Genomic DNA, 25,901 nt, shown 5'->3' on the forward strand with positions numbered 1-25,901 from the left:
AGATGGGCTTCTTGTCAGAATGTATTCCAGGTTGGTATCAGTCACTATTGCAAATCAAGCAAAAGTTTAGCTGTTTCAATGTTTTAATGTAATATTGCTAATTTTTGTTAAAATTTCATGTGTGCAGAAGAAGAATAAATACATATTAAGGTAATGTAGGTGCCAAAGCTGCAAGTATATAATGAACCCTATGAAAATAGGCTGTAAAGTCCAAAGTCCTTCACTTATGAAGTGCCATTTTTTTCCTAGATTTTTTTTCTCTAGATAATTAACATGAGAAAATGCTCAGTACTGAACTTAAGCGGAAAAATTTTAAATGGTATTTACTTTCACGTGTATTTACATCTAAAGGGAGGTTGTATACACGAAGCATGAAATTGCAGGGTTTGATGTCAGAATTTCCGACACGATTTTTCCATTTGTCAAAACCTAAAATAAAAAAAAAAACGCGTTTTTTCAAGTACATGGCCTAAAACTGCTGGAGAGCTGTCTGGTTTGGAGTGGTCCCTTCACTGCTCCCTTTCTGCCACAGGGGAAAGTGTGGAACACAAGGAGTGCACGTTCATGTGAGAAGAAACCCACTACAAACATCCTCCAGGAGTCCGTGCATCGTTCCCCAGCGTTCAAAAACACATCTTAAGCCTGATGTTTTAACTGAACAATAGAGAGAGGAAAATAATGTGTCCGTCTTAGAATACTTTTAAAACCAAAATCTGATTCCATCTCTTGTTCTTTGTACAGTCATCCAGAATAGTTCAGTCTGTTTTCCAGTCAAATTAACACTGAAGTAATTATGCAAGCGCAGCTTTGGTTTTATAACTGACAACAGTGGCTGGGTTTGGGAGCTTTTCTCCCCAGTTGGGCAATAAATTAAATTTGAATTTTGCCCTTTCTGAATTAAGATTTGAGAACCTGAAGATGTAGTGGTAGCATTTTGAGCACAAAATGGTAATTTTTGCCTCTTACTCTGAGGCGAGCTGTGAAAAGCAAAGACTTACTAGGAGGAGTTGTCAGCATAAGTTTACACCTTTGATCTCCAGTGAGGTTCTCAAGGTTTCTGGCATTACATTTCTTATTTGAAAAAATATTCCATTGTATCTATTGAGGTTCTCAAGGTTTCTGGCATTACATTTCTTATTTGAAAAAATGTTCCATTATATCTATTAATAACACTCTTAGAAAAATAACATGTCATGGTAACTGCCAAATCAAAAAGAAATAGATGGAAAGTAAGAACAATAAAATATTAGTATAAAGTTACTGTGTCTGCTGGAATGATATGAAATTATCACTTTAAGCAAATTGTTGGGATAAAAAATGAACAATCTGTATACATTATAGAAAATTTATTAGTCTTATTAAGCACTCCAGATCCAGAACTTTTCCAGAGTCAATTTACAGTTAAAAGGTGGACTTGATATTTAAATGAAAATTACTGATGTTTGCATTACTATCTCAGTGACAGTGGTAAAATTTCCTTAGGATAGGTTAATCAGTGTTCACAATGAAATTCATGCCAAAATGCATTTCTAAAATGTACATAAGGCCTGCTTCCCCCCAAGGCAGAGGTACAAAGTTATACACTGGAAGAAATATAGAGTTGGCTTCACACTGTACTGCTCTCAGGAGTGGTTGTTTATGGATGCTCTGCCCAAGTCCTGAAGCAGCAATTACTGGAGAGATTTTTGGATTATGGTTTTCGTGATCTGATCTTTTCTGGGAAAAGAAGAAGAGTATAAATGTAACACACTCTCAGCTCCATTTTAAGAAAGCTAAAAAAAAGACCTGTAAAATGTATTGTGATATTACAAAGGGAAAATGGGTGGATTTGTGAGGGGGGTTTTCCATTCTCCTTCTTCCCTTTAGTCTCTCCACGTTCCTCCTAGACTGTTTTCCTTATCACCTTTGAAATCCTTTATCTTTTATTCCCACTTCCCATTTTTCTACATTTTTCTACATTTTTCCACACCTGTCGTTATGAGGTTTTTGTTCTCAATTTTTCTCTTACATGAAAATATGCAGCAAAATTAGAATTAATATATACAACTGTATTGCCTGCAAAAAAAATTTCCTTGCTTTAAGGAAAGTACAAAGATGAAGACAAAGCTTTTAAGAGCAATGAGTTATAACATCATGAACAAGTGTATATTCAGTTCAGTGGGACAGAAAACCTAGACTTTCTATTTTTTTTGTAGTTTTCTATCTTTTGAAAATATTTAAGTAGCTTTGTTTATAATTGGAATTATTTACTTCAGTTTAGTACTTTGGGCCTCAGTTTCACTCTTGTACCAAAAAAAAAATAAAAAATACAGATCTCACAATCAAATTACAGCCAGAACCCATAAACTCATATTTTCAAAGTTCACTCTGAAGATTTATGTATTGGAAAATAGCAGTTAAGAAAACAAGTTCCTTTGTTGGCATATAGGAGATATTAATAAATTGTTTTCTATATGATTATGCATTAAAAGATACTGATTCTATGAACAGGCTGCAAGAGATTGATTTGTGTTTTTGCTCAGATCATTTTATAACCAAAATACAGAGTAAAACCAGATGGATGAAGTCATTATTTGTAACAGCACAGAAAACAGCAAATGTTTCAGGATATACACGCAAGTGATTTTTGTCAATATTACACCACATATGAATAATTCATTACTGAAATAGTGTTATTCTTTATAAATAAATAGCCATCTGCAGTATCATATGCCATAATCCTACAAATACTGACACCAATGAGCAATGTTTTACATGTCACTAACTCAGCAGTTCTGTTCTCAAATTAAAGAACGATAGTTCTAATTTAGAAAGCTTTTGGAGGCCAATCAACAACTTCAGGACTGAATTCAGGATACTCAGGGTAAAAGTAACATCAGTTGTTTTGTCTGCCAGGTGCCAATGGTTGCTGTCACTTGTTTTACCCAAGAAACTGGAAAGAATGAGGACATTTTCCATCACAGGAGATGCTAAAATAGAATATTAACATTTGGGATTTTGTGTTGATTTTCAGTCCTTGAGATGTTAGAGTTCTTTGAGCTTTTACCAAAACATTAGAGGTAAATTTTAACAAGAAGATACACTATCAAAGTTTCTCTGGGATTAAAGAAAGGTACAAAGTAGTCAAGCACAAGTGTTTTATGGCATGAGGGGTGTAGCAAATCATGGTGTGAGCGTTGCTTTGGTCCATGCTGTTAGATGGCCACTGCCTGTGGTGTTTTAGCTTACAGGTAACCAGGCCATGACAAGGAGTTGATCCAAAAGAAAAGGCAGAAATATTCTGGCCATCTGCCATGGAAAATGCTATTTTGGGTCCTGCTGTCACAAGAAAGTTTGGCAGGATTGCACAGATGAATATAGCCAGTTTTCAATGAGAGCATCAATAGCTTTGTTTGGGGTTGAAGTGACAATATTTTCCGGTTTAGGTGAACTTCCTCCTTAAATATAATCACTTTGGTTACCTTTCTGTTGGACTTGTAATTAGCCTGTACCCAGAATCTGGACCAGAATCTGACTAGTCCTCACAGAGACTGAGGTTTGTGGCTTTCTCTGCATTCGTGGTGCTTTGGCCGTTAACGTCATGTGGTCTCTCCTAAAGGTGGAGCTGCAACATGGACTTGCAACTCCACGGACTATCACAACTGCCAAACAAGTTCACAGAACTTTATCTCACAAGCTCACTGTTATCATTTGATCTTTGTCCTTGGGGAGGAAGAAGAACCATTCATTACAACTGCAGATGGTCTCACCTCAGGGGTGAAGGGGGCAGCATATACAGGCATGGTCATTATCTTACCCTCACTTTCCCTGCGTTTCCTTCAACCCAAATAATGATTCTGTGTTTGATGCAAAATGGTTATTTTGCATATTGCAAATTTCAAAAACAGACTAGATCAGAATTTTAATAATGTCAATTGCTGCTGAAAGATTTCTTCGTTGTTTTTTTCCACGTACTCACCCATTTTGCCTTAATTTAGTTTTCATGCTGTTTTATCATTGGATGGTTATCGTGAAACAGATCTTTCAATTAACTTTCCAGGATTTAAGGTCTGTTTCTGACAAATGATTATGGTGATAACACATTGTCAGTCAACTTAATACATTAACTGTTTCAGAATAATGTGCACAAATAACATGAGTAGAAGTGCTCCTCTGGCTGTTTTTGACTGTGTCCATTTGATGCCCTACAGACATCCACAGGGTGTCTGGAGCAGAAATGCACTCAGAAATGCACTCTGCCTTCTCCAAAAGCTGTGTAGGGGTTGTGTCAATCCTTTCCATACTTTGTATATGCCACGTAGCAGAGACAGAGAGACAGCTTTCTATAAATCTCTTACAGCTTAACCTGCTTTTTAAGGACAGCTTTTTTCATTGCCACAGGGCTCTGTGACAGTCTTCCTCCTCTCCTTCCCATCCATCTTGTTTCTACCTTAACTTTGACCTTTAAGGCCATTTTTTTCCCTAGAAAGCCCAGGGAATCTTCTTTTGAGACCACCCCATGGTTTCATTCTGTCTGGTAGGGAGCAGGCTTCGTGATAACAATGAAGCCAATTCCTGTCCAACAAGGGACTCTTGGACTTTCCTCTAAATTAATGATGCTTTTGGAGAAATCCTGCTTGTAGCCCCCATGATGCAAATGTTCATGGGAAGAGGAGTTCAAGGGAAAAAAGGGTAAGGTATGATTTCTGTGGCTTCTGCAAGGCATGGAGTGACAACAGCATTTACCCCTTCTGACTGCGGGGTAAAATCCCTCTAGACAACGTTTGCCTGGGTTATCATAGAGTGAAGTATGGTAGGTAACATCCCTTGGAGAGTGAACCATTACAGGTAATTAATCCTTCTTCCTTCTGTTAAACACTGTGCAATATAGCTTTTAAAAACATTGAAAGTCATTTCTACTGAGAAATGAGAACAGTTAAATAGATTATGATCTGAGTGGCAAAGTTGTCATCCTCACATGGATACTTGATCCATACTCTGTTCTGTGTAACATCAAAACTACCATTTATGCAAATAAGGTGAAACAGCCTTTACACGAGTTGAAGTTGCAGAGCAGAGGTCTTGGACTCATTTGTGATTGCATCTCTATGAAAGCCTTAACATTTGAAATGAAGTCCAAAATAGGAACCTGTTATTTGATAACTGTACTTCACCATCGAATGTTGCCATGTGAAGCGGGATGACAAAATATCTCAATTATGTGGGTATTTCAAGAGGCCTTCATTTCTGGTTTATATATGTGCAAAAATATATTTGTGTAATGTGTAATAAGGATTTTAATAAATGCTTGAAAATGGATTTCTTAATATGCTCATTATGTTTCTGAGCCTGCTAATTCTTTAAGGAAATGAAGAAAAAATAATGAAATTATGTTACACAGGTACTTAATTTTTTTTATCTCTGATACTAGTCTGGTAATTAATGTCTGGTTTATGCAAACTAGACGATATCTCTTACTGGACACATTACTGTCAAGAAAATATTACTTGCCTTAATTATCAGTAATGAAGCAGGGATAAGCTGCTCACTTAGATATAATATATCTAATGACCTTTTCAGCTAAAGGTTATGATGAAAGGTATCAGTTTCACAAATTATGCCTCATTCAGTTTCTGGCCTTTGTCTAGATTAATGTTTGGAAGATGAGTTTTAAAGTCAGACATAAATTGTGTTTGGTGTTTAAAATTGATTTAGTGTCTTGCTTTTAGTACATCATTTTCTCTCTTATAAATTATACCAAGCCTCATTTTTATCTTCATGTTTTATTATGAAAGCCAACAGTTAAGTCTAGTCTTGTCTTATTAACTACTGCTGTATATTTTGACAATAGTAACTGGCAGAGGAAAGCTTAAATAAGCAGTTTAATATGGAGGGGTGTAATGATTTTTTAAAAGCTTGTTTTCAGTTTTGTTTGTTTTTCAAAACTTTTTAATCAAATTTTGTTTCCTAATTCTGAACATACAAACCAATATAAAAAATAAAATCTGTACAAACTGTTATTCTAGTTAATATCATTAGGACTGAAATGGGTTAATTGCTCTCTACTTTTTCCTCAATCTGTGCTCTACAACGTGACCAGCTCCAAAGTATCTGATGAATTGTGGTAGGTTTTATGTACAATGAATATGTACAGCAAGTGTTTCACCATGTGCTTAATGACTCAGGTCCAAATGGACTTCCACTGATGTCTCTTTGGTGAGCAGTTTGGGTCCATGACCTAGAGGTGATTCAGATTTTTTTTGTCTGATTCAGCAGCGGCACCAAGAACGAATCTAACAGTTCATTTACTTTGAAGGATGAGACAGGTCAGTAATGTTCAGGAAATTTTAAAATTCCGAGGTACATCAGTACCTTTTAGAAAATAAGTTGTATTTTGATCTTCTCTTCAGACTACTTCTGTAGGAATTTGATCATACTCTGATGCTTATACATCCATCATGCTTGGGTTTGGGCATTTGGATGTAATTTAGGAAACAGTAGGAATAAAGGATCATTTATATCTGTACTGGTATATGAAAGGAAGGTGTAGCATGGTCACACACCAGCTCAATGTGCCATATTTACCATTCAGAGCTGTGGCTGATCTGCACATAATAAGCAGAATGTCCAATTCAAGCAGTAAGCGTTAGCTTTTATTCCTACAGGCATCTTAGTTGGTTCCAGTATATTCTGTCATGCTCTCCTAAGTAACTAAACCCATAATAGTAGTTAGGATGGATGTTTCTTAGGTCTCAGCTTAGGTTTGAAACCAGGCTTCAGTCTTCTGACATGTAAGAGTGGAGGTAACAGTGTGTTCAAAGACTTCAGAGTTCTAATTCCCTTAGAAGAGGGCAACTTCCAGCCTGTGTCCATGTTGAACAGGATATTGAGACAACTACATCCTTCCTTCCTCATAGTAAAACTGTCATGCCATCCTGTTCTCAGCCTGCCTCTGTGTCTTTAATACCATGAGGGAGTCAGAAAACATTGACTTTTACCAGAACTCTCTTCAGTTTGACTTGGCAGAAATAAACCTGTCAATAATGCGGGCAATTGCTCAGATCCACAGTGGGATTTTGAACAAAATAAACCCCACAGACCTCAGGCTAAACTGAGAGGAGGGAGGACAAAGCCAATTGTTCTTTAGAAAGCCTGGGAGATGTTGAATTAATTGGTGTAGCAGGAATTAATCAGCTGATCCTGATTCTACTTGTGTCAACCAAAGAAATGAATTAAGGGCCTGGTGCAGAAGGAAGCAGCCCTTTTCTTGCCCCAAGTGCATTTTTTAAGATAGCTTATTCCCCAGCCTGGGCTGTGCACAAGTCTCCTGCTATTTAGTAGAGGTTCTACTGCTCTTCAGTGTGGAGAAAAGAAATATTTCCGCGTTTCATAGCCAAACTCTTTGCTACCCTTTTCACAGGAAGGGGGGAATAGGATGAGTGCTCAGCCAAGGAATATGCTACTCTTTTTCCAGGTCATAATAGTAGAATATAAGTGTGACTGCTTTTAAAATTGGCATTTTTGAAATTTGTTTTAAAATTTTTAAATGGCCACTCGGGGTCTTTTTACCATTTTAGTGTGCCTCACTTTTCAAAAATGCTTAGCCTACTATGAGAACAGTAAATTGTGTTTGATTTACACTTTGAACTGTTGGATACAGACTTATATTAGACACAACCTGGATATTAGATACACTGAAAAACTTCACTTTATTAGAAAAACCACCCTTTGGACCATGACATTTTTTGAAATGAGGTTAAGTAATTAAACAGCAAGTGAGACCTTAACAGTGTGATTATTAGGAAGAGATCAGCAGTAAATATAAATTAAATCCTATTCTTCTCTGTCAAACACTGTTTTATTGTGTTAACAAACAATGAAGAGAGGAATTAAATTAAAGTATAGCTACAGCAAATTTAAGTGTTACCAAAAGTGTGTCAAAATGAGTTTTAATCATTCATATGAACTCAAAGAACACTTGAATATATTCAAAACCAAAGCCAATTTTTTTAGAAGTCTGTAAGCAGAATGGGAACAAGCAAAGATAGGAAAAAAAAACAACTTACAAAGTGGAATAAATTGAAAACTTGCTGGAGACACTGGATAAATCTAAAAAGTGGTATCTTAACTATTAAGTAGTTATACACAGCATGAGAGTGTGGAAATATCAAATACCTCTAATAATGGAAATTAGTAAAACAAACTACCTCTAATAATATAGTTAAGCCATTTCTCTCAGTTCCTTCCACTTCTTCACTAATATCTACTTTATTCAACTGTTTTTCAACTTGTTACATCAACTGCTGTGTGTTTTTACTTCTTATCTCTTCTTAAACTATATCACTCCCAAAATGCACAAATATATAATCAATTAATCATAATTTAAGGTAGGTGGCATGTACATTCAATGGTGAGAGAGTAAACTTCCTAATGTGTTTGTGAATCTAAAAAGCTCATGTGTGATCTCTCTCCCAGTCTGTATGGAGGATTCATGTTGCTAGTCCTTTTTCCCAAGATACCTGTAATATAAATAAATATTTTTCACTTTATGTTCTGAATTCCTTGTACTGGGGTTTCTGTAGAATACAGACATTCATTGGCTTGGACCAATGCTTGAAAAGTTGTATGAATATATTCTAATCTCTGCTGCAAAGTGAAGCCAAGTTAATTGATCTCCATTTGAATTTAAAAACCAGAGTCCATTAGGCTGGACTCTGAATCACTCCCTGAAAAATCCCTGCAAAACATTTTCCATTTGAGCTTTTTGCTTAACTGAACAACAAATCTTTTCCCCCTGATCAGTCCTGTATTGCTGGTACGATTTCTCTCTCTCTCTTACTCACGATGCCTCTGATTAAAAACAGTCAAACACGTGGAGATGTCGAGGGGTTTTCACACTGTAATCTTTCCTTCAGCATGAATTGCAGGGAATCTTATGGCTGGAAATTCTTGTGTGGAAATGGCTCTTGGACCTTTCTCAAGATTAACCTCACAGAGACTTGTCTGCCACCCCCAGGGCTCTGTGCCAGGCACGAATTTAAACTTCATGAAACACTTCCTCTGCAAAGCACCGGCTGTGCCTTGCTCAGCTCCTGGTTCAACAGAGCTGGGAAACACAGAAAACCTCCACTCTGTTAAAAACTTGAGGGAACTGATGCTACCCATGTAGTTCCATCCTCTCCAGCTCCAGCAGAGTGGCTGGAGTGCAGGATACATAGCTGAGCCAATAACTAAATGAGATATTCCCAGCAAAAGCTGACCTTAAGGTAGAAGTCACAGTGGTTCGCTCTCAGCTGGCCTCAGTCTGCCCCCCTGACTGTGCACCCAGAATTAACCACAGAGCTCCTGCTGATGTTAAAGTCAATTTAAATGTAAATCTAGATTAATCCCAGGTTTAATCCCATGTTCAAAATGTTGCACATTACATACGTCCTGCTTTTATAATAACAGCCTGAGGCCTAGATCTATAATCTTACTCCAGAAAAAATTGTTTTCAAGATTAATAGACTATTTAGTCATCTACAGAACTACTTAAGTAAAAAATTCAGACTTTGACTAATAACTTTACAAGGCATTTTTTTAACTGTCACTTTTAATGTGTTTACTTTAAAATAGAAAAAAAATGGAGGAGTAATAGTAATAGTATGCACCCCAAAGAAGAAAACATGAAATTAAAATACCACATCAGAAAGGAACATATGGAATGATGAGATTGAACTTCGGGGTGTATTTTAACCCCTGTAATATTACTTTGAAACCTTTGAAATGTGACTTCATAGTGACAAAAATGATGTCTGTCTGAAAGGATTGTTTTATAAACCAGAGCTGCAATAACAGGTTATATTTACATGTGTATTAATAGCATAGCGATACATCTAAAATATTAATAGATTTACTGTAATGTGGAAGTCCTTAGTCTTTCTATTTGAAAAAAATGTACATTGCATTTTCTGCAGTTTTCTGTGTTTTGATACTTACAGATGTCAGTGTGTAAATCTGTCTTCCAAGTATTTTAAAAACTATTAGAGTACTGATTAAAATATACTTAAAGGTGTTTGTTTAGATGCTTTCCAATGTATAAAATCAGTGATACTGTGAAACTCAGTACATTTTTAATTTTGTGGTTACCTCACAATAGTAAGACAGTAATGTTGAAGGATGTTGCATTTCACTAGCTACCTTTATTGGATTTTAACCTATATTTTAATTTAAAGCACTGTCTTGCATGGTCAGATAATTAGTTAACTTACACATAAAGACCATGTTTTAAAAAATGACTATTACAGTAACCATAGGTAGGAACAGGGCAAAGTCTTCTTGGTTTAATACTGCTAAGAAAAAAAGGCTGGTAATGATGAATCATGAAATTACAAAATACATGGAAGCTGAAATTTTAAAAGATGGTTAAGTGACAGAAGTGAGTTGGGTAAGAGCTTCATATTCTCTTTCATTTCAGAGAAGGAACTATTAAAATAAGCTGTATGTTTGGGTTGATTTCAGTATCAGTGAAGCATTGCTACAGTCCAGTGTTAGTAAAACCAACTTTAGCATAGTTTCAAGATTTAAATGGAACATAAGAAAGGATGATAAAATTTGAAAGTGATTGAAAAAAAATGCAGTAAATTAGGCTTGTGATGCTAAATTGTATTACTGGAAACTGATAGCTTTTGGAAAAAAATGACCCTTTAATCTAGAACAAGGTGTTGGAAACAAATTAGAGTTATGCAAGTAAAGCAGTTATCAAAATGAAAATGGTATTCTAATTAATACCAGAAGATAATGCTGATAATTTTGTCAGATATCTTTCCATTCCTAAGAATATGTTATGTGATATTACTTGAAAATATTTTAAAATACCGGGGGAAGAGGTTGTTTTGGTTGTTCGTGTAGTGGTTTGTATTTCTCAAGAGTTAAAAAGAGGAATCAGAAATGTCTTCAAAGACCAATTAGGGTCTCCAGTAGAAATTTTACATGAGTCCTTTGGCTTCATTTAGCTGTAGTTTTCTGAAAATTCTGTCAGAAGGTCAGAAAGTCTGATTGATCTGCTTTATCTCTCAAGAGTGAGAAATTTTTATTCAGCCTTGTCTTCAAAAGTTATGTGTTTTCTGGGGCCTCTTTTCCTCTCTTGACTGTAAAAGGGTGGCTCTCAGTCTCTTCTCCCAAGTAACAAGTGACAGGATGAGAGGAAGCAGCTCAAGTTGCACTGGAGGAATTAGATTGGATCTTAAGAAAAAATTCTTCACCAAAACAGTTACCAAGCATTGGAACAGGGAAGGGATTGAATCACCACCCCTGGAGGTATTTAAAACACGTGTAGATGTGGCACTGAGGGACATGGTTTAGTGGTGGCCTTGGCAGTGCTGGATTTATGGGTGGACTAAGTGGTTTTAGAGGTCTTGTCCAGCCTTAGTGTTTCTACAATTCTATAAAGATCAAGAAAAAAACAGACTCTGTAGCATATCTTTGGGATGTACTTATTATGTTCCTTATTGTATAGGAGGATGAATAACTTGTGCTCTCCTGTCCTTGTTTTCTTAATCGTATCTTTTTAGTACTTAGTGTTGATGTCACGTAAATTTGATCTGTAATCACAGATATTCAGCCTGAACCAGTAAGCCAAAAAAACCCCAAAAAACCCTCTGCATTCTTTGACTCTCCATTCTCCATCCACATTCTGAGGGACTGGGTTTGAGAAGTCACGTGCAGGTCAGCAGAAGTTGCCTCCACTGAAGAAGAATGCCCAGCAATACCTATTCTGTTATTTGCCACAGAGGGATGGGCTTGGCAAAGCTTTGTCTGAAAACTGGCCCTTTCCATTTCTCCAGCTCAGTGCTTTGTGTTTCATCAGCACATTGGGGATTCAAACATTCTGCCAGTATGTTTGTCCATCTCAGGATGTGAGTCTTTCTGGCTGGTGCCAATTAACCCATGAGCTGGCAAATGAATTAGGTTTTTTTCACTAATTCCCACCTAGTTTTCTAAGTTGGTGAAAGATTCCAAATTGGGGGGTTTTGTTATTAATAGGAGATACATGAAAATACACAAAATGTTTCCAGAGTTCAAAGGAAGAGCCAGTACGATGGAAGACTGTGCATCCTAAATCAGTACTCTTTAGGGATGTATCCAATTTAATTGAACATTGCACAGTTTGTAGCAATAAATGATCTTGCCTCAAAATTACTTCCATTCTGAATAGACATAGAGCTGAGAGAGAGATCTTACAAATGTGGAGACACAAAATAGTAGTGAAAAGAATTTTTTCCAGACTTAGTTTTTGCTGAGCTTGGAACTAAACCAGGGACTTCTCAGGCCATGTCTAATTTCTTCATAGGAGAAAAAAATATCTTTACTTTCTGCTGCACTCTTGTACACTTAAAGTTTCCCAACAGTAGTTGTATATTGTATATTGATATCAAAACTCTTGAAATTGTGCAAGAGCCCAAAAATATGTAATTAGGCTGAACTAGTAAGCTATGATTTCATATGTCTAAAAATGCCTCTAAAAGCAGCTCTGTATTCCTTGGCAGGACTCATCCTTTGGAACAAGCACCTAAAACACTTCAGTTTGGCCTCAGTTAAAAGTGCACTTACACATGATCTACAAAAATGATGTTTTAATTGATTTTTCCTTATACATTGTGTGAACAACATGGAGAAATATATATGGAACTGTTTCTTTAACAAAAAAAACTTCCAAATACTTTTTTCCTTCCAATTTTGTAATGTATTAGTTCAAGCCTAAAATGGATTTGTGCTTCACTGGTGCCATATTAATGATACCTTTATGACTACATATACTTAAAAATATAAGTTAGAAAGGGTATTGGTTAAATATTTTAAACAAGTCTTTATAACATCATTCGAGCAATGTCAAGTACAATTTTTATTTTAAAAGATTTTGTTGGAATTTAGTCTTTGAAAATATTAATAACAGCTTACAGCAGGTAGGCTATAAAATAACACTGTATGCTGTCTATTTAGTTTCTGGTTGAAAAAGCACAGCAGTACTTTAGTTCATTACCTTTGAAAAAAACAGTAACAAGATAATACAGCTGCCTCTGATTAAGATGTAAATTCTTTCTAATTAGAATGTAAATTCTTACATTTAAATGAAGACATCAATTGTCAGGATGCCATATGATATCTTATTCCACCTTGCCTGAATGAAGCCCTCACTGTTCATCTATGGCACTAAAATAGTTTTGCAATCCCTTTGTTCTCTGATTCTTGTAATATTCTCTCTTCATGTTCCCTTTACACATTGCTTTTGTTTGTTTTCCCCCTGCATCTGATATTGTTGTGTCTTGGGATTTTGCAGAAATTTGGAATGAAAATTGAGTTCAGTCAGTGCCAGTATTTGCTTGTGCCTCAATTACTTCTGCTGAATTTTCCTCAATGCAAATCAGGCAGGTTGCATAAAGTGGTGCATGTATTTGAAATAATTAATTTTCCGTAAAATGATGGATCAAGTCCAATCAACCTTCATGAAATCTAAATAAAAGAATAGAGAATTAGAAATTAATTAACATTTTTTTGTTGCTAATACTTTATTATGCAGTCTAAACTTAAATAGTAAGTTTTATTTTTGAGCATAACTTTTTATTCTGGACTGTTGATGATAAACTTTGACATAATTATCTTGTTATAATATATTAGTATATTAACCTAAATTTAATGTTATTAATTTACAGTGCCTTCCATGACATTTTAAAATAGACAATTACAGGATACAGAGAGTTTAAGAATTGACCCATTAATTAGTTTTGCATGTAAAGCTCTTTTGCAGAGTTAAGGCAATATGTGTCTACCAGCTGATTTTAAAGTGTTTAATTTCGTTGTTTGGTTGAGCCAGGCCATAATACTGAATCTTGTTGGAAGCCTGGTTTTAGTCAAATACCTGTGTAGGAGAAGTTTACATTCTTCTTACAAACACATGCTTTCTGTTGCTGCTCCAAATCATTCTTCTTTTCCTCGTTTATGAGCTGTGTTACTTTTTAGTATGTATTTTTCATGGAACATTTCGTGCCAGTAAGATTCTCTCCATATCATACTTGGTCATAGGTAGTGACACCATTTTAGTAAAATGACACAAATCTTAATATGAATGGCAAACATTTTTTGATCTAGCATGATTAGATAGGTATGTGTTGTATAAATGTTATTCATAATGCCTCATTATGACAGAAAGTTATAATTATGACCCAATTGTTAGTGTTAATAACAGTTTATATGATTATTCCAGTTCAACTGATACACCTCTATCACAGTTTTACTTAAAATATGAAATTTGAATCCAGTTTAAAAAGTTAGAAAACATTCCCATAGCAATAGTTAACACTGGTGTTGGCATCATTTCTCATTGAACAGTGATAAAATCTTTCATTAAGAGCATTACACTGGAGTTGTAGCAGGTGTCACTTTATTAACAACCACAAAGGCTGTGCTTGTTTGTTAGGAGAGAGTCATAAGAGAGACTTTAATGTTGGAGCTTTTGGAGTTGACACAAACAGAAAGGCTCAATATGTTAGAAAAATGTGACTTCCTGAACAGGAATCTGTTATCCACTTATGTAAGTCCTGTTTTAATACACCTATAGCAGTCTTATCAAAACAGGATGTTAAATACAGTCTCCCAAATCTTTTGCACTCAGTTAGGAACTATATAATATTATTATAACTTCAAATTATAGGTCCAAATATACTGCTTCTACAGCTTAGAACTGCAAAATAAGCAGAAAAAGTGATTATTCCTGTGGAAGCTCCAGTCATGTAAAGGTTTGATTAGGTTTTACACAAGTGGCTTTGTGAGGAACTAAACTCTGAATTAAATTATTTGTAGGATGAGGTCTTATGTACGGAACTCTTATGATTCACAAGAGTTGGGATATCTTACGTATAACATTAGCTGGTCAAGTGTTCTGAAGTATAAGATTAATAACTTTGGGTGTTGTAAGTGATTCTGCCAGTTTCAGCAAAAGAAATAGTAAAAGAAATAGTAAAAAATATAGTTTATAAGCAACATCAAAATAGACTGAACAGTGTGCTGTCCAGTGTCAATCTGAGCTCTGTTGTTTAAGAGAAAACTGGTGAAATACAGAAGTATTTTCTGTGGAGTGCTCACTCTCAAATTCTGGAAGGCTGTGTCCCTCCCTTGGAACAAAATAGTCATAAACATGAACCTCTACTATTATGAAGCTTTTTGTCTGTTTTTATATTCCTTTAAAAAAATCTGCTTGTACTAAAAACTGATGCATTTTGTTAAAGGGAAGAACATGCCATGATCCTGAAGAAACTCAATTTTTTCAGTTGGGGTTAATCAATACCAGCTAAGTGTTAAGGAATTACCCTGTTTTTAGGCTGGTTATATTTCTCTATGTGTATATATACATATATATATATATGTTTATATATATGTGTGTGTGTGTGTGTGTGTGTGTGTATATATGTATTCTAGGATGCTTTTGACACTATATTACTATTTATACTATTCCAAACAGATAGTGGATTGCTGTCATTCTTCATATTATAGTTAATAATTCTCTGAGTAGGTGAAGAGGAAATAACTCTGATCAGTTAGTCCTAGATATTGAAAGTGGTAGGAAATAAGATACTTTTCATCCAATTAGACTAACATCCAAGAAACATGATGCAGATAACACAGTAATAAAAATAAATCTCTGTACTCAAACGTTTTCATTTGCAAAATGAGCTGAATTACTATAGAAGCTGAGCAGATTCTGGCCTTTGAGGGGTTTTGTTAGAGAAATAACAAATAGTGCCATTGACAAAAATTTTCCCTCTTGCTTTCTTTCCTCAAAATATCTTCTAGTTTTTCTATGAAACAGAAGATGTTGCAAATTATCTTCACACTTGCTTTTTTAATATTATTATAAGATGTTTCTGAGTGAGGGGAGTTGCCAGTAAAAACTAGGTCCAATAAACAATCAAATTCTTCATGTTAAGGTTTTCTTTACTCACTTGATCTGTACCCAACCACCCTAATACCTTTGGCTTAGAATACACAATAAGGTGATGGTTGTAAACTTCCTTTTTTGCAACACAGTGATTTGTCCTGTATCTCTTCCTCCTTGGATTTGTATTTAGGGCCTTTATTGTCTTTTACTTCATTCTGCATTTCACTCAGATATTATTTTTCTCTAGCAAAAAAAAAAAAATTGTCTCCCATTCACAGTTCATTCTGTTCATCAGTCTGAACAATTTGACAATTTCTCATTCATCATAGACATTGTAAATCACATCTCTAGAGCTTTCTTTGCAGTCCAAGTCCCTGTTAGTTCTTTTTTTCGTGAAGGGAAACCAAGACCTTCCTGTTCCCTGAGAGTCCACTTGCTGTATCAAAAAGACTGTTTTAAAGCGTGAGCTTAATAAGTTTGTGGAACTAATCTTATTTATATCCTGCCATTAACTAATTTAGTTTTCACCTTCAGTAAGTTCTAGAATTGATCTACCTTTTGTGGCTAACCTATAGGCTCTATTTTTATGTGCTGATATGTTGAATCTTTTGATGAATCAAATATCAGCTGTAATTACAGTCTTCACTGAATACCTCAGAAGGATGTGTCAGCAGAGAAGGTGAGTTACATTCTGAATCATACCAGGCTCATATCTCTCACTCTCTAATAGTGTCTCTCACAGACATATCTTTCTCAGTTCTGCTGCAAATTCACATAAGTTACTGTCCTGTCTTGCTTTGGACATTTCCTCCTCGTGTGATATTTTTAAGTATTCCTAACATTAGGAGAGTGTAGCTACATAGCAATAGCTGTGGAGCTAAGTTTGCTGTGGTCCCCTTGCCAGGAGAAGGTATCTCTTCTTTCCTATCCTGTCTTTTTTTTTTTTTTTAATTATTATTAAATGTTAGTATATTGCATTCATAGGGCCATGTTGAAGGCTCTGTTCCAAAGGCAAAAATGTCTTTTATATGACTCAGCAACATCAAGGTCAGCTTCTTCACGTTTTAACACTGACTATATATTGCTACAAAAGTCCAGCAAGCTATTTCAATTTTGTATGTAAATCAAATTAGATTTGTTTTGCCTCCTGGTGCTATTTCGCCACTACTTAAATTGGTAAGAGAACTGTGTAGAGCAGAAGTGTTATTGCAGTCGATTTTTAGAACACAGGCTGAACTTTGGGGTGAATGTCAGCCTGTCTGCAGATAATGTGATAGTTTCAAGGGGGTTGTTCTGAATTTTGAAATATTTAAATACTCCCTGAAACAGTTTGACTTGTCTCCACCAAGTAACAGCGAGGCAAACTGCCAGAGTTTATTGTACCATCATTTGTCTCTACAGTTGGTGAGGAAACAAAGACATTCTGCCATAGTAATGGGGAAACATCTGCCCTTCAAAAGAGAGAAGTCTGATTAAATAAAAGAGAATAACTTATATTGTCAGTATAACTTACATTGTCAGCGTGGAGAAAGGGTGGGGAATAATTACTGGGAAATTATAGTCAGGTGTGGGGGTTCGGTGACATTTTTGGTCTCTTTTATTAGTCTGACCAGTTTTGGCCAAAATGTAGGCATAGATAAGAACTGAAGTTTAAACCCTCAATATGAGCTGGACCTGCCAAAGAGATCTGAAATACACAAAACTAAACAAAAATCTCATTTACTATGATTTACTATGAGCAGGATTCCCATTACAAAATGATGAAGTAATACCTTTTCTTCCTCCACAGACACAAGAGGAAAACCTTTTCTCTCACATGCTGTATTATGCAAGGCAAAATGAATTAGATGCATGTTTATGATAATCGTGTTATTCATTTTACTTAGCAGTGGAGAGGTGATGGAACGAGAAACAAATATTTTGAATAGATGTTTTCACAGAGGAAATGAAAGCAGTACTGAGTGTATGAATAAGTCATGGTAAAAACAGTTCAGTCACTTATTTTGGATGTACATAGCATTATTTTGCCTAATATGTACATTAGGTATGGCTTTTGCTTATATTATGCTCTGAATATGTCATCAGAAAGCCTTCTTTTGGATAAACTTGCTTAAATTATGGATACAAGGACCCAGCATATTTTATAGTACGCTTTAAAAAGTGTGCAAAGTAGAAGTGACATTGAAACACTTTCTATTAATTTCATTTGCTGTATTAATTTTTAAAAGATGAGAGATGGCTTCAAAATGGTATATAATGATGTTCAGTATAAAGCAGTAAAATAGGCAGAGGCTTTGTTTTTCACTTTGTTAGTGATTTTTCACTCTTGGCTTCAAAGAAGGAGCCACTTCAGTAATACAGCTTCTACCAAATGGGGGTATCCATCACTAACTTCCCCACTACCATCAGTCAGACTGTGCACATCAGACTGCATTATTGCTGTAGAAAAAAGAAGTTGAGGCTTTAGACCTTGAAAATAGGGAGTTTTCTCCCTGAATGTTGACCCATGTGCAAATATGTGCAGCCTGATTCGAAGACCACTCTGTTAGAGAACTGTACGTCTGCATTACTTTGTGAACTTTAATAGGAACCATATCTTTACCAATGCAGTTGTAGTAATAAAAGTCTGCAAAACCTGAAGGTAAAAGCTTTTCTCACCAGGTCGATAGCAGAGTGAGCAGTGTAAGCAGTACAAATACTTAGATGTTGGAGTGTTTTGAGTATGTACAAAATAACTCATTTTGTGCAAGAGGATTATGGATGGCACTTACTTGAAATTAAAGACTGATCTAAAATCATAGTTCTAAGTAATTTATATGTACATGTTTTTAGCATTCAGATGTGCAGATGCAAATTCCTAACAATAATGAAAAAGATGATTGAGATGCATAAATGATTTGGTTTAAAATTCACATTCACCTGGTATTTGCAGCCATCCAGATCTGGGCTATGTTGAGAAACTAATGTCCAATTATTTTCAATGTCCAAGTGAAAAAGGTGGTTTCCTTCACCTCTTTCTGTCTCCCTCATCCTGTGGGATTGTCAGTTGACTTTTCTTGTCAGAAGTGGGTGCCAGTCTTCCTCCTCAGATGAGTAGGAGGTGAGACCTTCTACACTGATGTTCCCTTAAACTTCTGCCTTATAGTATGTGAGGCCTGAAGCATTGCACAGATATTCCATCTTCACACCAAATTTCAGGGTTCTGTATTTAAAAACTCAAATCCATTTTACTTCTCTAGATGGTAAACCTTTGTTTGTTCAGAACACCTCTCACAACAGGTTTTGTCTTTGACATAAGATAATGGTATGATAAAATGACTTAGAAGCAATCTGGGCCATTAAACTTTAGCCATTTCCATTGATGCATTACAGATAATAGGACAGGACTACATTTATTTTATTTTCAATTCTTTGCTGCATTACTGGCATTTCCTATAAGCATGTCTTCCCAGTATTTTCTTAAAAAGCTTTTGTGAGTATGGCAAGAAATTAATAAAAGCTTGACAAAAGCCCAACCCAGTGTCCTAGTAATCATTCCTGGCCCAATACCATGTAAACAAATTTTCTGTACATTTTGGGTTTTGTTTATGGAATTAGAAGAAAATTTTCTAGTCTTTTATTTCCATAGCAGTGTTGAGATTTTTTAATTGCTTTACTTGAATTGTTCTGTTGGGGTTCTCTACTGCTTCACCATTTAAGCACTCCAAGACCATTTGTCTGTAAGCTTACACAGAAGAAAAGCAGAGTAAAATGTCTTTTTTACCAGTTTAGAGATCAGCCAGAACAGAATGGGGTTAGTGAAATACCTTTTCCACAGTTATTTGTTATAAATTCAGATAAATAAGTGCCTACATCCCTGTCAGTGTGCAAACTAGGAAGACACTTAATTACCAACAGCATGTTGTGCCCCTTTGTATGTATGTGAAATACAGTATAAATATATATATAAGCATATATACTGCTGAAGGAGCTTAGATAATATTAATTATGTATTCAAAACAAAAATTGGAATTTCTTTCCCATAAATGCTTTGTGTTTTGAACCTGGGTGAATCTTAACACAAATAGAGATGATCATGCAGATATACATAATCAAGTTTTAATACTTGACAGAATAATTCATGCATGTATGTTACCATATAATATAAAAATCTCTGTGAAACTCTCTTTTTTATGACCCACCTATATACACTGAATTACTGTTCTGCAATCATTTTGCTGTTCCATAATAAATTGCTACTGTAGCAACCTCACAGCACTGTGGAACAGCATCCTCCCAGCTCTAAGCCAAAAAACATATATTCAGTTACAAATAATTGAAGATAATTTAATAAAAAGTTTGAAAAAAGCAATAAAGTTGATCCATTTATTTATTCATTCACTTAGAGGTTGTCCTTACTGTCCATTGCAGTACTGAAGTGATGTGCTGTTGTTATATGTTTTGCACTGTAGCTGTCTTTGTTCTTAGTATTTATTTAACATATAGAAGGCATTAATTATAGTCCAGAAGTCCAGCTGAGAGCGTCTCACTAGGCAGGAAAAGGGAGATGCCATTTTTGGAACTGAGCAACAGTAATCTGAGAAGTGCTAAAAGGTGTGTTTTTAGCAGTCAGTTAAATATTTTCTCACCTTCCCACATGCATTAAATTTCAGTTGTTACCTTGCTGTGGATGCCTGTTACAGTAAGCATTAAAGTTGATGATTGTTCTTGAAAATGAAGCTTTTTCCATTCATGGAAGCTATTTTTTTCCTCCAAAAAAAATTGAGGCTGGTGATGGCAGACACCTTAGGCAAAGCCACCGGAACCAAAATGCTCATCCAGCATATTTTTCACAGGTGCCACAGACACTCTTCATGAATCTGTGTTTTGTCAACTTTTTGATTTCTTGACTCTTCTGGGATCACCATCTACTATGGAATGTGTGATATATTTTGAAGATAAAATATTTCTTTCACTGTCTTTTGGAAGACACTCTAGGAGGAGGAGGTGGGATATTTTGAAACAGTTTTCCTGAAGTGATTTGCATCTACAAATTCAACCAAATTTTCAAGGAGTTCATCTGCCATTTGTACAGATCTAAAGGAACTGGCTGTATTTACAAGTACTCAGTAACTCTTCAAAGCAATGAAATATGATGGCTACTTCATAATGCCATTTTTCAATATCTATATTAGAAAAGTTGAATAATTATCTCCTATGAATATTAGGTCATTCTGCCAGATTCTGATTAACAGTGGAATTCAGATTTTTTACATCATTTACAGTACATTCAGCCAGTGAAGATGCTCTAAATAAACAGTAACTATATATTTGAAAATCCATTAGAAAATTGACTATTTCTTTTAGGAGCATGTAGGTGTCCTTCTTAACATAAGCATATAGCTTATCAAAATAAAGACCAAAATATACTTTATATATTATTTTAAATTAGCAAAATGCATAATGAATTTGCTTTATCTCTAGAGTGGAGTTGAAATACAATCATAGGATTCTTAAAAGTAGTATGTTCACGTCTACTTTGAGTCTGTTGTGGTAAGGAAAAACCACATACAAACTTTCCTTATTCTTGTCTGATTTTATGCAAGTTACTCCTTGCATTTACTTACTTGCAGGTGCTTCAGGCAACCTGTGCTCCTGACTTTTGATACCATATCTGCACAAAGCAGTCTCTTAACTTTGTGTGTGAGGTGTGACATGAGCAGATCCCTGTAAGGACAAAGGTACAAAATAAGGCACCTGTATCCATGGATGTGATGTGAGTGAGTGGTTGTTCCCTTGTGCTTCTCATGTTTCCTTCTATTTATGACTTCTATTGTAGATAGGCTTGTCATTGCTCACAGGTTCTTCACACCAAACCTATTTAGATGATCTTTCCCACACATCCAATACGGAAATGAGATACATGTATTTTTATTCCACTAAAATAAAGTCACTGGAAATATGTTCAGTGGTTGGCTGCACCTAAATAATTGTGATCTTGTCAACACTTGTAATAATTTTTACAAACACTTCACTGTAATGCAAATAATGAAATTATTTTATAAATAATCACAATGGAGATTGAAGGAGAAATGGCAAAATGTGGCAGTATGCCATATATTCCTACACCTATAATGCAGTACACCTTATGCCTACTCTCCTACATAATTTTTCTTTATTTTCAAGTTTTGTGGGAAAAGAGAAGTGAGGACCCATCAATTAAAGGGCCAGTAGGCTGGGAGTGGGAGTTATCATGCCCACACATACTGCTGCTGATCCTGCTTCATCCCACTAACTGCTGTATTTTCATTATGAGCTTGGATTCTGTTTCCCTCTTTATTACAAGGATGTTACAGTTCTTTATTCTTCACTGACAGCTGGCAACAGGTAATGCTGGCTGTTATTTTGTTCAGTCTAGTCAAGCACATTCATTTCCAAGTATAACCATGTTTTGTTTGCTGTATTTTGTTCTTGGTGTGGTTGAATGCCATCCTTGGAAAGATGTGCATTGAGCTACTATTGAATAAGTGCCTTGCCTTCGGCATTCATGAGTAAATTCTGTAGTTTTTGTTTCAAGCCTTTGACATGTCATCAAGTGTAAATCTATTCTAATGCCAAAATCCCTCTTGATGTCTGATGCCAATCAGTAGCTTTTCATCTTGAAAAAGGTAGTGAATAATTTGCCCTGTGGATATTCCACAGATACCATATATGGCAAGAAGCAAAGAGAGGGGAATCCCATACCCATTTTTTAAATTCAAATAATCATGTTCAACCAGTTTGCTTTCCTAAATACCATTGGTAGTCTGGTACATTTTCTCGCTTTCAAGTGAATATTGAATACTTGTCTAATTTGCATATTTTCGATGTGTAGAAACAATATGCTCTTTCTGTTGCAGTATTTTATTTCATGAGCAGTAGCCAACATGCTGTAATATGTGAATTATATTACATTTGTTATTTTAATAGGAAGGTCAAATCTTTTACCTCCTTCAGCTTCATTAGTGTTTCTTTATTAAAATAAAAAAAAAAGGGGGGAACGAAAAGGCATTTGCTATATAGGAAGGTCAACATTTTCTTTGTGAACAACACGGTTTGTACCCATGATTTTGAATTTCAATGAACTGTAAGCCCTAAGAGTGTTGAATTAAAGGCATAAAACACTGTAGTTCACTCAAGAGCTCAAAAGTATGTAATTTCTTTCCTTAGAAAGGAGACCTACTGAAAACCTAATGAATGTGTTTATGTAGTTGAATGGCACTCATATAGTTTATACTCAGAAGAAAGAAGCAAGTAGAGCTTTGTATTTAACTTCTTTTCAGTCTGCAATATTACAGGATTTTAGGGTGCACAGAGACTATTGTGGTTACTTAATCTGACCTCTTCTGTAATACAGGTCACAGTACTTTGCACAGTAATTCCTGCATCAGGGCAGATAAATTCTTCATCTGTGGGCAACATTTTGTACTGAGTTTGATTGGTTTAAGCTGCCACCTTATCCGAAATCTCATATTAGTAATATTAGTGATAGCAATACTGTGTGGTATTTTCTTTATAATTTGTAATAATACTGTTGAACCTTTCACCTGAAGTTACTCAAAACAGCTTGCATGCCCTAATTAAACTTTAAGGCACCATTCTTTTAAAAATGACAAGTCATGTATATAATTTCTAATATAGTTAATCAGGAATAGAATTTAAACTCATAATCTTTCCGTTTAACTAATAAATCATAAAAACACTCATTAACTGAGTCACTAACCAGTGATGATTTTAGGCTGAAAAATCTAATCATAGTTATAGTAAGTTAATTTTGTCAGGTTTAAGAATTACTTAAAATTACGGTAAACCCACACTGATGTTTAGAGATATTTGCTCCTTCAAAACCTGGGATTTAAGTTCTCATTCTAAAATCTTAGATGTGCTGCATTGCATCCTGCTCTGCATGTATGGACTGGACTGCCTTGGTGCATAAGAGATCCCAAGGAGCTCTAACGACTGTGTTTATACAGAAGATAATCCAGGTTTTATTTAATTGCAGCATTTTTTTCAGGAGAGAAACACGACAGCTGTCCGAGCCCTCAAAGCTAAAAGGTTACTTTGGAAAAATGTAGAAAATTATCTTATCTGAATAGTATATCTGTTATCTTTAAATTAGGCAAATATTTAATTATTTATCAGTGCTTTTTGGATTTTGCTAGATCAGGGTTAATAGCTGACCTCTTATGGACTCTCTAATACCCTCTGACAGTTGAACTCTAAATCTTGTATCTCATCTAAAAGGTCCCACAGTAGGACAGATAATCTGACACCTAACTACTAAAAGTAGCCAAATAACAATATTCCATTTTTTATTCCGTTTTCTTCTCTGTGGTAAATTGGTCACCTGATTTCAGTCAATGTCAAGATGTTGCCACTGCTTCTTAGAGTTCTGGTGTCTGTATAGACAAGCAGATGGATTTAGCAATGGGGCAATGAACTATAGCATAAATGAAAAATATTGTGTCCTGAATCTGGTCTCTCAGGTAATAATTCAATGCTAGAGTTTTATAGGAAGCAATGTGCAATATCTCTCCACTGAAATATTTCACCATAATACTATTTTTATGTTTGTAATGGTAGTTATAATGGTATGGTCAAGTAGGGACTGATGAGCCTTAGGGACCCATAGTATACAAATACAGCCAGCCAGACACCTGGCAGAGAACAAACACATCTCCCTACTTTGGCTGCTTCTTCCAAGGCCTGGCAAGGTGTGGCTAATTTATTCCCTTTTTTGCTCTCTGGGGTGGGATGTGCACCTCCTGGGCCTAGCAAAAACACTCTCTGGTTTGGCTGCTTTGGCTAAAATCCAGGCTACGAATTTCTGATAAAGGCTTTGCAACTCTGAATATATTTGGGGGTGTGGGTAGGAAGCATTACCTCATCTCTGCTTGGTTTGCAGTCACTGGAGCTCTCAATACACTGGAAAATTCAGTTCAGGCTCTGTACCCAAAAGTATGTCTCTCATGTCTAGTGAAAGGAAAATAGAGGAATATCAAATGCACCAAGGATTGGACTTGCCCTGGGGTTTTATTTCACAGTAAATCATTTATTTACTGCTGTATTAAAATTATGGTTGAATCTTTGATGGAGTCCGTACCTAACTTTCCATTCTTGTGGCAGACAACTGAAAATACAAAGGCAAGGCAAGTCTGGCATGAACCAGATTCCTTCAGCTTCGTTTAACCCTGCAAGTCAGGGATCTTTCACGCCGTTAATAGCATGTTAAAGTGGCTTTTCCATTTAACCTGGTAAATTTTTGCATGCTATTTTCTTTGTCATAGAAAGGAATCCATTACAGAAACGTTCAGCCACCCTTTCTCTGTAGCCAACTTTGACAGGGATCTTTGCTTCTAACAGCTTCTGTTTAAAAAGTGTGTTGAACTGCAGGAGGCAACTTCAGTGAAGACAGACCTACAGCCTTTATGCAACAGAACTCAAGCATGTCACCAGGAGTTAAAATGCTACATGATCTAAGCTTTACCATCCATTTTGCCAAGAAACAGGATGAGTTAGGCTGGGCAAAAGTCTGGTTTTCTGTGGCTGGATTTCTGCCAGTGCCTTGATGGAGATCATACTTGAGATCTCTATCAAAGCACTGGAGTTTCTAAACCCCAGCTGAGTACCTTAGTTATTGGGCCATTCTCTATTGGAATAATTCCTTGGATAGATTTATCAGGGAGCAATGCAGGTATATGTGAAAAGTGAACAGGGTGATAATGGCTAGGGTCCAAATAAGGAAAATAAATTACCTGAAGGAAGGTGTCTGTGATGAGCCAGAGGCATAAGTAGTGAATGTAGAAAAAAGAGAATGTCCAGAAAGTATAGTTTTTGCAGTGGAAAAGTAGATTACATACAGCAGGAATTATGTTAAGAATAAACTGTTAGATTTCCTTGGTCTAGAAGGTTTCTGTGACTATATTACAAGGTTTCATTAAATTTAAATATATATTAATCTTCTAGTTCCCACCATCATATGAAATAATTT

At 35.6% G+C, this 25,901-nt stretch overlaps 1 protein-coding gene across 7 annotated transcripts in view; it reads left to right on the plus strand.

The window, feature by feature from the left end:
• Positions 1–25,901, plus strand: part of ELP4 (elongator acetyltransferase complex subunit 4) — a 141,272-nt gene that overhangs the window by 85,708 nt on the left and 29,663 nt on the right. The window contains exon 10 of one of the 7 annotated variants that reach the window (XM_064657000.1): positions 533–1,256. The exons of the other annotated variants lie outside the window; for them this stretch is intronic. Within the exon in view, the coding sequence (XP_064513070.1) occupies positions 533–640 (108 nt within the window). The 3' untranslated portion in view covers positions 641–1,256. Of the gene's footprint in view, positions 1–532; positions 1,257–25,901 lie in introns of those variants that run through there. 7 annotated transcript variants of the gene reach the window in all.

The sequence above is a fragment of the Pseudopipra pipra genome, chromosome 6 (assembly GCF_036250125.1).
Source record: "Pseudopipra pipra isolate bDixPip1 chromosome 6, bDixPip1.hap1, whole genome shotgun sequence".
NCBI classification, from domain to species: Eukaryota; Metazoa; Chordata; class Aves; order Passeriformes; family Pipridae; genus Pseudopipra; species Pseudopipra pipra.